Source organism: Hylobates moloch, unplaced genomic scaffold, assembly GCF_009828535.3.
Source record: "Hylobates moloch isolate HMO894 unplaced genomic scaffold, HMol_V3 SCAFFOLD_8, whole genome shotgun sequence".
NCBI lineage: Eukaryota > Metazoa > Chordata > Mammalia > Primates > Hylobatidae > Hylobates > Hylobates moloch.
Window position 1 is genome coordinate 65241 of NW_026652283.1, and position 13434 is coordinate 78674.

General features: G+C 46.6%; 1 protein-coding gene across 5 annotated transcripts in view; it reads left to right on the forward strand.

Annotated features, from left to right (window-relative positions):
* The first annotated feature begins 8067 nt into the window (after window positions 1-8067).
* Window positions 8068-13434, forward strand: part of IQSEC3 (IQ motif and Sec7 domain ArfGEF 3) — a 114042-nt gene continuing 108675 nt past the window's right edge. For all 5 annotated transcript variants that reach the window (XM_058442818.1, XM_032159219.2, XM_058442819.1 and 2 more), the window contains exon 1: window positions 8068-8775. In XM_058442818.1, the coding sequence (XP_058298801.1) occupies window positions 8222-8775 (554 nt within the window). In that variant the 5' untranslated portion in view covers window positions 8068-8221. The remainder of the gene's footprint in view (window positions 8776-13434) is intronic.

The window sequence follows — 13434 nt, forward strand, 5'->3', positions numbered from 1 at the left end:
TTTCTTTCTTTCTCTTTCTTTCTCTCTCTCCCTTTCTTTCTTTCTTTCTCTTTCTTTCTCTCTCTCCCTTTCTTTCTTTCTTTTCTTTCTTTTCTTTCTTTCTTTCCAGGATCTCGCTCTGTCACCAAGGCTGGAGTACAATGGTGCAGCCACAGCTCACTGTAGCCTCTACCTCCCAGGCCCAAGACATCTTCTCACCTCAGCCTCCCAAAGGTCTGAGCCACCCGGCACAGCCAGGAACATTATTCCTGAGTATTGAGAGGAAATAAAAGTCAACCTAGAATTCAATATCCATGAAAAAGAAACTTCAACAATTAAGGAGAAATAAATACTTTTTCAGACAAAAAAATGATAAAATTTGTCACCAGGGAGGCCAAGGCAGGCGGATCACGAGGTCAGGAGATCGAGACCATCCTGGCTAACATGGTGAAACCCCGTCTCTACTAAAAATACAAAAAATTAGCCGGGCGTGGTGGCAGGCGCCTATAGTCCCAGCTACTCGGGAGGCTGAGGCGGGAGAATGGCGTGAACCTGGGAGGCGGAGCTTGCAGTGAGCCGAGATCGCACCACTGCACTCCAGCCTGGGCGACAGAGCGAGACTCCATCGAAAAAAAAAGTTTCAATCAATTTTAAAAGATTGACATCATATGGAGTATGTTCTCTGACCACAAAGGAATTAAGTTAGAAATCAATCACAGAAATACTTGGAGGTAAACAACATACTTTTAAATAACAAGGGATGCTACAAAATATTTTGCACTGAATGAAAATGAAAATAAAATTTGTGAGTTGCAGGTAAAACAATGGTTGGCAGGATGTTCACAGCTTTAAGTGAAGTGAAAAAAGAAAAAAGTCTAAAATCAATCATCTAAGCTTCCACCAGAAGGAGTTCGCAGAAGAAGAGCAAATGGAAACAAAAGTAGAAAAAGGGAAACAGCAAAGGTAAGAGTAGAAATCAATGAAATAGAAAATGGACACACAATAGAGAAAAATAACACCAAAAACTGGTTCTTTGAAAATATCATAAAATTGGATAAATTTCTAGCCTGACTGATTTTCTAAAAATAAACAAATTGCCAATCTCAAGAACGAAATAAGGGACATCATGGCACAGCCTACAGACATTAAAATGTTAATAGGAAAGTATTAGAAACAACTTCATGCCAACAAGTTTGAAAATGCAGACAAAATGGATACATTTCTTGAAAGACACTGTGCTGGTTTCTAACTGCAGCTGTAATAAATGACCTCAAACACAGAGACTCAAAACTACACAAATTCAGTGTCTTACAGTTCCAGAAGTCAGAAGTCCTGAACTGGGCCTCTTCTGGCTGAAATCGAGGCATTGGCAGCACTGGGCTCCTTCTGCAGGCTCTAAGGGAGAATCTGTCCTGCCTTTCCCAGCGTCCTCAGGCTGCCAACATTCCTTGGCTTCTGGCTCCCGGCGGCAACCACATCACTCCCACCTCTTGCTTCTGTGGTCACATCTTCTTTCTGACTTTGACATTTCTGTCTCCCTCTTACCAAGACTTGTAATTACACTGGGTCCACCCACATAATCCAGGATTAACTTCCCGTCTCTGGATCTTTATTTTAAGCACATCTTTACAGTTCCTTTTGTCGTGTACAGCAACACATTTACTGGCTCGGGGGATTAAGACATGGGCATCCTTGGGAGGTCATTCTGCCTACAGAGACACAAATACTAAAATGGATAGACAAAGAAATAGAATATCTGAATAGCCCTAGATCTATTAAAGAACCTGAATTTGTAGTTTAAAATCTTCCCACAAAGAAACCTCCAGGCAGACATGGCTTCATTCTGTCAAACATTTAAGGAAGAAATGAACCTTAACTCATCATACTGAACACACAAATCCAAGTGAAATAGATCATAGGCCTAAACATAAAAGCAAAAACTATAAAATCTCCAGAAGGAATATAGGAGAACATGTTTATGACCTTGGGATAGACAAAGGATTTTTGATAGGACACAAAGAACATGAATCATAGAAGAAAAATTGGAAAGTTTTCCATCAAAATAAAAACCTTTGCTTTTCAACAGATAATATTAAGAAAATGAAAAGGCAAGCCACTGACTAGGAGAAATATTTGCCATACATACATCTGACAAAGACTGCTTTCCAAAATATATAAAGAAGTCTTATAACTCAAAAATAAGAAGACAAACAATTCAATAGAAACTGTGGGCAAAGAAGATATACAAATGGCCAATAAACCCATAAGAAGATGCTTAACAGCATTAGCCAAAATGAAAACACTTATTAAAATCATGTTGGGATACAACTACTCACCCATTCAAATGGATTAAATAAAAATGGGATGAAAATACCAAGTGTTCACAAGGATGTGAAACACCTGAATCTCTCATACATTGCTTGCGAACATAAGAATAAGTACCATCACTTTGGAAAACCATTTAGCAGTTTCTTGTTCCGTTAAATGCATACTTCTTTTTTTTTAAGACGGAGTCTCACTCTGTCGCCCAGGCTGGAGCATAGTGGCGCGATCTCGGCTCACTGCAAGCTCCGCCTCCCGGGTTCACGCCATTCTCCTGCCTCAGCCTCCCGAGTAGCTGGGACTACAGGTGCCCGCCACCACACCTGGCGAATTTTTTCATATTTTTAGTAGAGACGGGGTTTCATCATGTTAGCCAGGATGGTCTTGATCTCCTGACCTCGTGACCCACCAGCCTTGGCCTCCCAAAGTGCTGGGATTACAGGCATGAGCCACTGCGCCCAGCCAATACATACTTTTATATGATTTAGCAATTTCAATTCTATATTTTTACTCTTAATAAAACATATGAAACATATTAAAATATATGTCCACACAAAAACTTGTCCATTAATAATCACAGCAGCTTTATTCAAAATAACCAGAATCCGGAAACAACCAAAATGTCCATCAACAGTTGATGACATGAATTATGGTACATCTACTGTGAATACAACTCTAAAATAAAAGGAACAAATGAATGATACCTATCACAGAATGGATGAAGCTCAAAAGTATTATGCTGAGCAAAAAAGAAAAACATGGCCAGGCATGTTGGCTCACACCTGTAATCCCAGCACTTTGGGAGGCTGAGGCAGGCAGATTGCTTGATCCCAGGAGTTTGAGGCCAGCATGCACAACATGGGAAAACTTTGTCTCTACAAAAAAATACAAAAATCAGCTGGATGTGGTGATGTGCACCTGTAGTCCCAGCTACTAGGGAGGCTGAGGTGAGAGGATCATCTGAGCCTGCGAGGTTGAGGCTGCAGTGAGCTGTGATCATACCACTTCACTCCAGCCTGGGTGATGGAGTGAGACCCTGTCTCAAAAAACTAAAAAAGGGGACTCAGAAAAAAAATGGCAAATAGGAGGCAGGACTATCTTGCAGCTCCCACTCAGATGGAGACAGAACAGTGTGTGAAGACTCACATTATGAACTTTTGCTCCAAGAACTACCGGAAGACATACCAGGAAACCAAAAAGAATTCACAGACCCTTTGAAAGAAGCAGCTTGCCACTGCAAACTTTATGAGACAGCCAAAAAACTGTGAGTGCCTGAAGTGTGAGAGGGGGAAGGTCTGCCTCCAAATACACATCCTTAATGGGGAACCCGAAAATCCCGATCACAGGAGAAGGATTTAACCTTACATAGAGGTGAAATAAATTTAGAGAGCCGAGTGAAATATAAAAATAGAAGCAGCAGTGAGAAGAGCTCTGTAAGCACTCCCAGCCCCCAGGGAAGCCCAGAGAAGCCATTTCTGACTTTATCTCACAGGGGTCCTCAAGGAGGGCAGAGAGTGGAATTGGGGAAGGGTCACGAGGAGGAGGCTTCCAGCAGAACTTTGTAATAATTTCGACTGAGCATGAATTTTCCTGGACAGCACTGTGAGGTGGGGCAAAAACGGGAAGTGCAGATACGAGCATAGAAGCCAAAGCAAGCAGGGAGGGGTGAGACCTGAAAGCCCTGCTTGCTTTCTCAGCAGGGAGGCTTGTAGCCTGGGGCAATATCTCAGCCTTGCACACCTGAGAACAACCCCCCATCCCCCACAGTGGCCACAGCAAGCCAAGCCCTAGGAGAGTCTGAGCTCTGGTACTTGGGAGGCTGAGGCAGGAGAATCACTTGAACTCCAAAGGCTGAGGCAGGTGAATCACTTGAACTCAGGAGGCAGAGGTTGCAGTGAGCTGAGGTCGAGCCACTGCACTCCAGCCTGGGTGACAGAATAAGGCTTTATCTCAAAAACAAGAAAACAAACAAACAACAACAACAAAAAAAACACCACACAATGAGATACTACCTAACTCCTGCAAGAATGGCCATAATTTAAAAATCAAAAAATAATAGATATTGGTGTGAATTTGGTGAAAAGGAAACACTTTTACACTGCTGATGGGAATGTAAACTAGTACGACCACTATGGAAAACAGTATGGAGATTCCTTAAAGAACTAAATGTAGATCTACCATTTGATCCAGCAATCCCACTACTGGGTATTTATCCAGAGGAAAAGAAATCATTATATGAAAAAAAGACACTTGCACACATATGTTTATAGCAGCACAATTCACAACTGCATAAATATGGAACCAGCCCAAATGCCCATCAATCAATGAGTGGATTTAAAAAGGAATGAAACAGTGGCATTGGCAGCAACCTGGATGGAGTTGGAGATCATTATTCTAAGTGAAGTAACTCAGGAATGGAAAACCAAATATCATATATTCTCATGTATAAGTGGGAGCTAAGCTATGAGGACTCAAAGGCTTAAGAATGATGCAACGGACTTTGGGGACTTGGGAGAAGGGTGGGAGTGGGGTAAGAGATAAAAAACTACACATTAGGTACAGTGTACACTGCTCAGGTGATGGGTGTTCCAAAATATCAGAAATCACCACAAAAGAACTTATCTGTGTAACCAAACACCACCTGTTCCCCAGAAACTATTAAAATAAAAATCTTCATAGTAATTTTTTAAATAATAAAAAATTTAAAAAGAAAGACACGAAGTAGTGTATACTGTACGACTTTTATGTGAAATTCCACAGCAGACAAACTAACATATATTGGCAGACAGCAAGTCAGTGGTTAACTGGAGCTGAGGATGAGAGAAACTGACTAAAATAGGGCATGAATATTTGTCAAAATTCATTGAACTGTGCACTTAAAATGGGAGCATATCATTGGATATAAATTATAAGTCAACAAAGTTGATTTTTTTAATGAAAAATGTTTTTAAAATAAAAATTCTTGGTCCCCATTCCTAGTGATTCCAATACAGCAGGACTGGTATTAAGGGAGGAGACCACCCCTCATACTGCCTTATGCCCAAATTCTGCCTCCAAAGAAGAAAAAGTAAAAACTAAAAAGCAGAAATGAAATCCACAAGCAGACAGACCGGCACCACACTCTGGGCCTGGTAGTTAAAGATCGACCCCTGACCTAATCGATTATGTTATCTATAGATTACAGACATTGCATAGAAAAGCACTGTGAAAATCCCTGTCCTGTCCTGTTCCGTTCTAATTACCGGTGCATGCAGCCCCCGGTCACGTACCCCCTGCTTGCTCAATCGGTCACGACCCTCTCATGCAGACCTCCTTAGAGTTGTGAGCCCTTAAAAGGGACAGGAATTGCTCACTCAGGGAGCTTGGCTCTTGAGACAGGAGTCTTGCCGATGCCCCCGGCCGAATAAACCCCTTCCTTCTTTAACTCGGTGTCTGAGGAGTTTTGTCTGTGGCTTGTCCTGCTACAATATAGGGCTCAGAAATCTGCATTTTCAACAATCCCCATGGATAATTATGCTGCGGGCTGTTTCACTTATCGTATTTGTCTCTAATTTGCTGTCCAAGCACCCAATTCTTGGACAGCAAATCAAATAGGCAAACAAAGAAAATTCAGAAAAAAAAGTTTGAGTTTTTGTGTGCCCTTGTTTCATCCCCCAACCTCCATTCTTTAGCTGGAATGCTGGTCACTACCAAAGCATCCTCCTGTGTGCTGTTTCCCCTAACCGTGAGCTCAGCTGTGGATAAGCTTCCTTTATTCATTCTTTACAAAAGGAAGTTTGCTAGGAAGATAAATGGGAGAAAAGCAAAATAAAAACACATCACGAATGCAGATAAACGAATATGTGTGCAGAGCACAAGTTCCTTCTCATAAGGTCATTCAAGTTTGGCACCACGTGGTGGAGGAGGGGTGGCCCAGCTCACTGGACACATGGTACCCATAAATATGCATACCCTGGGGGAATGGAAGGTTGACAGGGAGCCTGATGGACATGTGTGTGAAGAACGGAACAGCACAACAACAAACATGCGAAGAGCGCCCATAGCCCTTCCTCCTTCCCATCCCATTCCTATAAAAGAGGAAAGAACAACTCGTTTCCTTCACTGGGAATGGTGGTATGCATCTGTAGTCCCACCTACCCAGGAAGCTGAGGCTAGAGGATTGCCTGATCCCAGGAGGTCAAGGATGGAGTAAGCCATGATCCTGCCACTGCACCCCAGCCTGGGTGACAGATAAGACTTAAAAAAAAAAAATAAAGGAAAAGAAAAGAAAAAGAAAGGGTCATTTCCCTGCCAAAGTAATTTAAACCAAGTGCTCTATTTCCATTCGTTAGTTTTTTTCCCTGCTGCCTGATGTATCTTTCTCATCTCTGGCCCCCTGTTCTGTCTACCTGTTGAAATATTTCCCATTCTTCATGGCCCAACTTGAATAACACCTCTGTCAGAACTCATCAGATCAACACAGTCAAATGAATCCTCTGCCTCCCCTGAACTCTATGGCACTTGGCTTGAAGAGCTCTTACAGAAATCTTGAGTTGTGTTTTACTCATTCATGTGCATGACATATCTACTCTATGAGATTGGAATCAACTTGATTATGGAAATGATAACTTATTATCTGTGCTAGATGTGGCTTGCATAGATTCTGGTACATTACTTTGCACCTAGTGGGTGTTGATTGTTGTAGACATGAATGAATGATTCAATCGATGCTGATTAATGTCTCTGAGCTTTTGCTCGTGCTGCCTTCCCTTTCTGGAAAACCCTTCCCACATCAAGTGTCACGTCCTCCAAGAAGCCTTCCTGGATCTCCAAGCTGCTGGCTCCTAGAGCACTCTGGGAAAACCTCTGCCTGATTACTCACCACCACTATCATACATCAAAGTTAATCATGACCAATTTCACCCCCTTATTTATAAACTTCAAAAAGCCTAAGATTCCATTCTAGTCACGCTTCTCTTACCACCATCTAGCCCAGTGTTTGGTAATAGTGCGCATTTTATAACTGTTTGTCAAATAGAATGATCTATTCAGAAGCTTCTGGAAGCGTTAGCCCTTGCCACAGAGGACCTGGTTTATTTAGTGTTTCTATCGGGAACTGCCACAATTGTCTTGAGGTCTCACTCCCAGAGGAAACCCAGCATGAACAGCCTTCCCACACCAAATTTCATCACGGATGAAGGAAGGAGCAGGACCAGACGCTCTTTAGGGTCCCTTAGAGCCCCAGGATTCTTGTGTTCCAGGGAATCCCCCGGCAGAACAGATTGCTGCGAGCAAAAGGGGCGAGTGTGGCCCCTCCTCAGCAGGTCTCTAGATGAACCCCAGCCTCTGGAAGGCCTGGACCCAGTAAAAAAGAATTCGCGTCCCTTCAGGGCCCCACGCCTTCCTCTCCTCCAGCACATTTCTCTTTTTCTTGGCCCCACCTTCCCTTTTTCTGCTTCCTCTCGCTAGCCTCTCCCCTTCTCTTCCTTTCTTTTCTGTTTCTCTTCTCCTACAGGTCCCACCGCACCTTCCCAGTATCGCTGCTTCCCCTTCGCCTACTTCCCAGTCTGGCCAGTCAGATTCACCGTCCTTCTCGGGTCGCCTGCGTTATCTTGCTTGCCTCCCACGCCCCGACACAAGCTCCCTCTCGCTGGCCTCCTCCCTCTCCTCTCTGCCCTGCAGGCAGCAGAGCCTCCTATGACGCCAAGAGGAGTTGGGGAGGCCTGGAGGTAGGGGGTGGGGGTGGGGCCTTGCGCAGCCGCCCCGCCCCGCGATGCGTGTGTGAAGGTCGGGGTGGCGGTGACGCGGCGCCGGCCGAGGGAGGGAGGCTGGGCCGGTGGGAGAGGGAGGCGAGCCGACCACTGGGCTGCTGGGCTCCCGCGCCCTCGCGCTCCCCGCCGCCAGCCCAGGCGCAGGCAGGGCGCAGGCGGCGGCGGGCGGCATGGAGAGCCTGCTGGAGAATCCGGTGCGCGCCGTGCTCTACCTCAAGGAGCTCACGGCCATCGTGCAGAACCAGCAGAGCCTCATCCACACCCAGCGAGAGCGTATCGACGAGCTGGAGCGGCGGCTGGACGAGCTGAGCGCTGAGAACCGCAGCCTGTGGGAGCACCAGCAGCTGCTGCAAGCCCAGCCTCCTCCCGGGCTCGTCCCCCCGTCATCGGCCCCGCTGCCGGCCGCTCCGGCCACAGCTCCTGCCGCCGCCGCCAGGGCCCAGGAATCTCTCCAGGACCAGGGACAGCGCTCAGCAGCCGCGCCACAGCCCGCGCCCGATCAGCCGCCGCTTCAGCACCACGGACAGCTCCTGGAGCAGCCCCAGCGCGGCCCTGGCAGCAGGGCTCACACTCCCCAGTCGCCCCACAAGCATCTGGGGACACAGGGGGCCGTGACTGACAAGGAGAAGGAGCGTCCCCCGAGTTGCTGCGCTGCTGCCGGAGCCCTCCTTCAGCACAAATCCCCCTCCGCCCTCGGCAAGGGCGTCCTGAGCAGGAGACCTGAGTGAGCGGGGAGAGGAGATGGGCACTGCTGTGGTGGGAGCAAGGGAAGCAAGTGGGTGCGAGGGAGAGACGGGGACGTTGGGTGCGTAGGAGTCTAAAGGACCGGAGTGGTGTGGCCTGAAGGCGCCAGAAGTGTGCGAAGGAAATTTTGGGTAAATGAGGGAACGATATCCGTGCTTGAGAAGGTTTTGGGGAATGTTGGAGCAAAAAGGAGTAACCAGACCATTAGTGGGGGCAAAGCAGGAAGGAAGTGGGTGTTAAGTGATTGGTGACATTGGGAACTGACAGCATTCAAAGAGGGTTAGGCTGGGATGAAGTTCGAGTGAAGACTAAACTGTAGAAAAGAGAACCATTGAAGGAATCTTTTTAAGTGAGAAAAAATTTGGAAGGAAGTTTGGGTAGTAAAAGTATTTGAATGGAGACTGAGATGTGAGAAAAGCTGAAGGCTTAGAAAGAGGCATGTAAAGAGCTTTAAAAGGGCTGGGGCCCAGGAAGAGTAGGACTGGGGTAGAGGGGAATCCAGGAGGCTGGGGACAAACCTGAAAAGCAGGAGTGATGTGGGAAACCAAGGGAGTTGGAGGCAGAGAAAAAGAAAATGTGGCTCTTTAGCTGGTGAAGTGGGAGTCACAGCTAGGAGTGGCTCATTTGGGGAAGCTTTCTCTTCTCTGACCTGAGTGGGCACCCTTCTTCTGAATTCCCGCAGAGCCGAAGAGGTGCAAGGGAACATCCCATCAAACCAATGGAGGACTCAGGCATGGCTTGAGGACTCAGTCTGGTTACAGCTTTTTCCTCCAACTCAAGGAGGGTTTTTCATACAGGGTGTTTGGCCGTTGTTGAAAGGGAACAATGACATGGGGGACAGTTGGCAGATGGAGTTGGTATTCAGATGTGATGCCTGTTTAAATCTGCCTGTTAAGGCCAGCAACTGCAAACCTTATTTTCCCTGGTTATCTGGTGATCACTGAAATCTTGTCTTGGGTGCTGAGAGAAACGTTAACCTCTCAGTTCCTAGAACTTCAAGCTCTTTCTTCACTCAGGAGGTCCATGAACTAGGAATATGGGAAGAAGATATGAAAGTGTCTGGGATGTTCTCTCCTCTGTACTGGAAAGGCTGTGGCCATGTCCGCTTCTTTTCTCTGATTAGACAAGTGATGAAGAACTAAATAAAGAACAGTTCCAGGGAAATTGTCGGTGGTCAGCACCTGACCTTGACAATGGTGATGCTAAAGGGAATGGGGAGGGGGAAGTAGAGCTGAGAATCTCATCTTTATCCAGGTGCATTAAGTCTGGGAGATACTTGTGAATATTTGCTGTATTCCTTCAAAACTCATTTTCTTTTACCATCTGTGGCAGAGTTAGAGAAGTTGGGTTAGGGCAGGGTAGCTCACAGGGTATGTTGATCAAAACTACGGGATCTAAGAGGTGAAGGTCTAACATGATCTGGCTTGGCAGACTTAAAACATTTGATTCAAGTCCCAAGACGATACAGTTTTCTACCCCAGGTCCCTCAAAACCCCTTTGTACTTCCCTCAGTTTCACATTTTTATTTTTATTTTTTCCTTATCTGGCATAAAAAGCAGAAAGTCAGTTTTCCCTCAATGCCCAAGGCTCAGCAAAAGGTGACATTGTTCCAAGATACTAAGTGGTCTTTTCCCCCGCATGAGGGGATGAATTTTTCCAGTCCCCTTCCCTGAGGGCAGCCACAGCTACCTGGTCATTATGATTTCTCTCCTCATGACTTTTGGTGTCTCCTTTCTCTCCCACTGCATCTCCACTTTGTTTGCATCTCTTCAGGGCACTGTGCGGCCAAGAAGAGTTGAGGAAAGATTATTTTTCTTAGACAAAGACATTGCCATGGCCTTCAGAGTGGCCTACGGAACCCAAACCCTTTCACTCAGTTGGTCCTGCTAGGAATCCTGGGATTTAGGAATCATCTGGGCTCCTGTCCAGCCCCACATGTCAATTCTGGAGAGGAATTGTGACATCCTCATCTTTCCTTCTCACCTGTCCTGCTTTTGCTTCCCAAAGGAGCAGAACAAAAATAAGCAATAATTAGCATGGTGGAGCAGAGTGGAAGTTATTGGAATCCTTCACTTAGAAAGTTGCCCCAGGCACTTAACAGTAGTGCCTTACTTTCTCCAGATTCTCCAGCTTTTTCTCCTGCTCCCCAAGCCTGCACACCCAGAAACATAGAGACCATAGATGTGCCTGCTTCCCCTCCTCCCTGCAGCTCTCTTTCCTTGGATGTGAAAACATGGTAATCTTGGCTGGTTGAATATCTTCTGGACCACTCATTTCTTTCCCCACAGTGGCCCAACTTCAACCCAAATTTCCCCACAAAGCTCAGGATGGAATCACCATTGCTAATGACATGTTTGGTCCTACCCTGCTCTCTGCCCGTGGCCCATTTTGTATGTTTGTTCTCCTCTGCCCATAGTTGTCTATGATGCAGGACAAGATAGAGCCAGCAGGCAGACAGAGATCTCCATGGATAGGGAGAGGTGAGGAGGGGAAAGCAGAGCCAGCAGCCCCCTCCCTGGTATTTCTCCTGGGGAGCTCCCTGCAGAACTCGTTCTCTACTGGGAGTGCTGAAGCGGGAGGAAGACATGGCACAGTGGGCCTTCCAATCATGGGTTTCCTGTGAATCCTCCCTCATTCCTCCTCTGGCCTCATTTCAGTGAGAACACGGCCCCAGTGAGGTGGCTGAAGAGTGGGTGAGCGTTTCCAGAGGCCAGGCACTCCGGTAGATGCACTATATTCTCACACAGTTGACTTTTATCCCCAGAACTCCTCTTCCTACCCAGTTCCAGGAGAGGCAGAAGCCCTAGAGAACTGGGACTGGAAAATAATGAATCATCTAATTGCCATCTTATCTGCATTAATATATAATCTGGCCTCTCTCCCTCCTTCAGCTGAAGGAGACACAAAGGTGGTGGTCCTGGAGGTCAGTCCAAGAAAGCAGCAATGTGTGGGTGAGTGAGTGCAGAGATATTATGGAAGAAAAACATTTGAAGGGTTAAAATTATTTCTCTGCATGCTTCTTGATTCTTGCTAAGCTCTGACCCCCACTGCTTTTGCCTCTTAATGAAAGCAGCAAACATAGCTTCCTCCTCTTTATTTTTTCAATCAAGGCTCACAGCATCTACAGAATTTATTATTATCCCTTTCCTGGCTGGCGCCAGAACCTCAACTTGACCTGACAAATCCTCTTGCCGTGGAAGCACATGAACTCATCTGAAGCTGCTGGCTTCAGTGGCTTCTGAGCACATTTGCCCAACCACCAGTCATGCGTTTAGTGTCCATGGATGACAGGGCTCGTCAATGTCTCCAAGGCCACAGGCAGATGATTGCTGGAGGATAAATTCTTGCGTCCCAATTCAAATTCACCTCCTACTGCAAATCCCAACCTCAATGTGACTATGAAGTCTGAAGGGCTCCACAGTTCCTGTCTTCTCTCTGTTACACTGTTTCTTCCTTTCGCATCCCTCCTCTGCCTCACTACTTTCCTCCCTTTTTCCTTCCTTCTCTTCTCTCCTTCTACCTCTCCCTCAAACACTTTATCTCTCCGTCTTCCACACCAGCTCCCTCTTTCCTCACTCCCAATCTCTCCCCAGACCCACACAGTGAATGCCATGGGGCCTCACAAAGGCATCCTGGCACATTTTCCCACTGGCCCAAAACCAAGCAAAAGAAACAACAGTTGGTCCTGCTGATTCAGCAAATGTCTGTGCAGCCTGAGTTTCAAAGGTCACTTATGAGAAAAGGCAGCTGGGGTCAGGGCTGGGTGGAGAGGGAATGGAAGGGAGGGTAACATTAAAAAAGAGGGAAGGGCTGGGACAAACGTCGGGGCTCGCAATCTGAAAAGAGACTCAACTCCTGAATTTACACCCCATGTAAACATTTTTAGACAAGCTGCCTTGTTGGGAAGCCTGAACATTTATTTTCACTGGAGCCTACACATATCTCAGTGGCCCTGGGCACAGGGCAATGGCAGCTTAGTAAGGAGTTCTTAGTAAGAGGCCCTGGGGACACTGTCACTGCACCTAGCAGATTCTCAAATGTGAGGACATCTGGCAGGGTTTCCAAGGCTTGGGCCACTGCAGCAACTTGCTCCTCTGCTTCTGGAAAAGCACAAAGTGCAGGTTCCCACAAAGACTCCAAAGGGTTGCTTATCCATGGAAGAAAGGAGTGGTCATCTTTATTTCAGTCAATGAGGGCATTAACAAAAAGAAAGGGAATCAGGGCTGGGCACGGTGGCTCACACCTGTAATCCCAGCACTTTGGGAGACTGAGGCAGGCGGATCACGAGGTCAGGAGATCGAGACCATCCTGGCTAACATGGTGAAACCCCGTCTCTACTAAAAAAATACAAAAACATTAGCCGGGCGTGGTGGCGGGCGCCTGTAGTCCCAGCTACTCGGGAGGCTGAGGCAGGAGAATGGCGTGAACCCGGGAGGCAGAGCTTGCAGTGAGCCAAGATCGCGCCACTGCCTTCCAGCCTGGGTGACAGAGCGAGACTCCGTCTAAAAAAAAAAGAAAGGGAATCAAGAGGAAGGCAAGGGCAAAGCTAAATCTTTCATGCTGAAAGGAATTTCAGGTAACCACTGGATCACACAGTATTCAAGATCTAGGTGATTGAGAATATGGGCTTTTGGCAAGC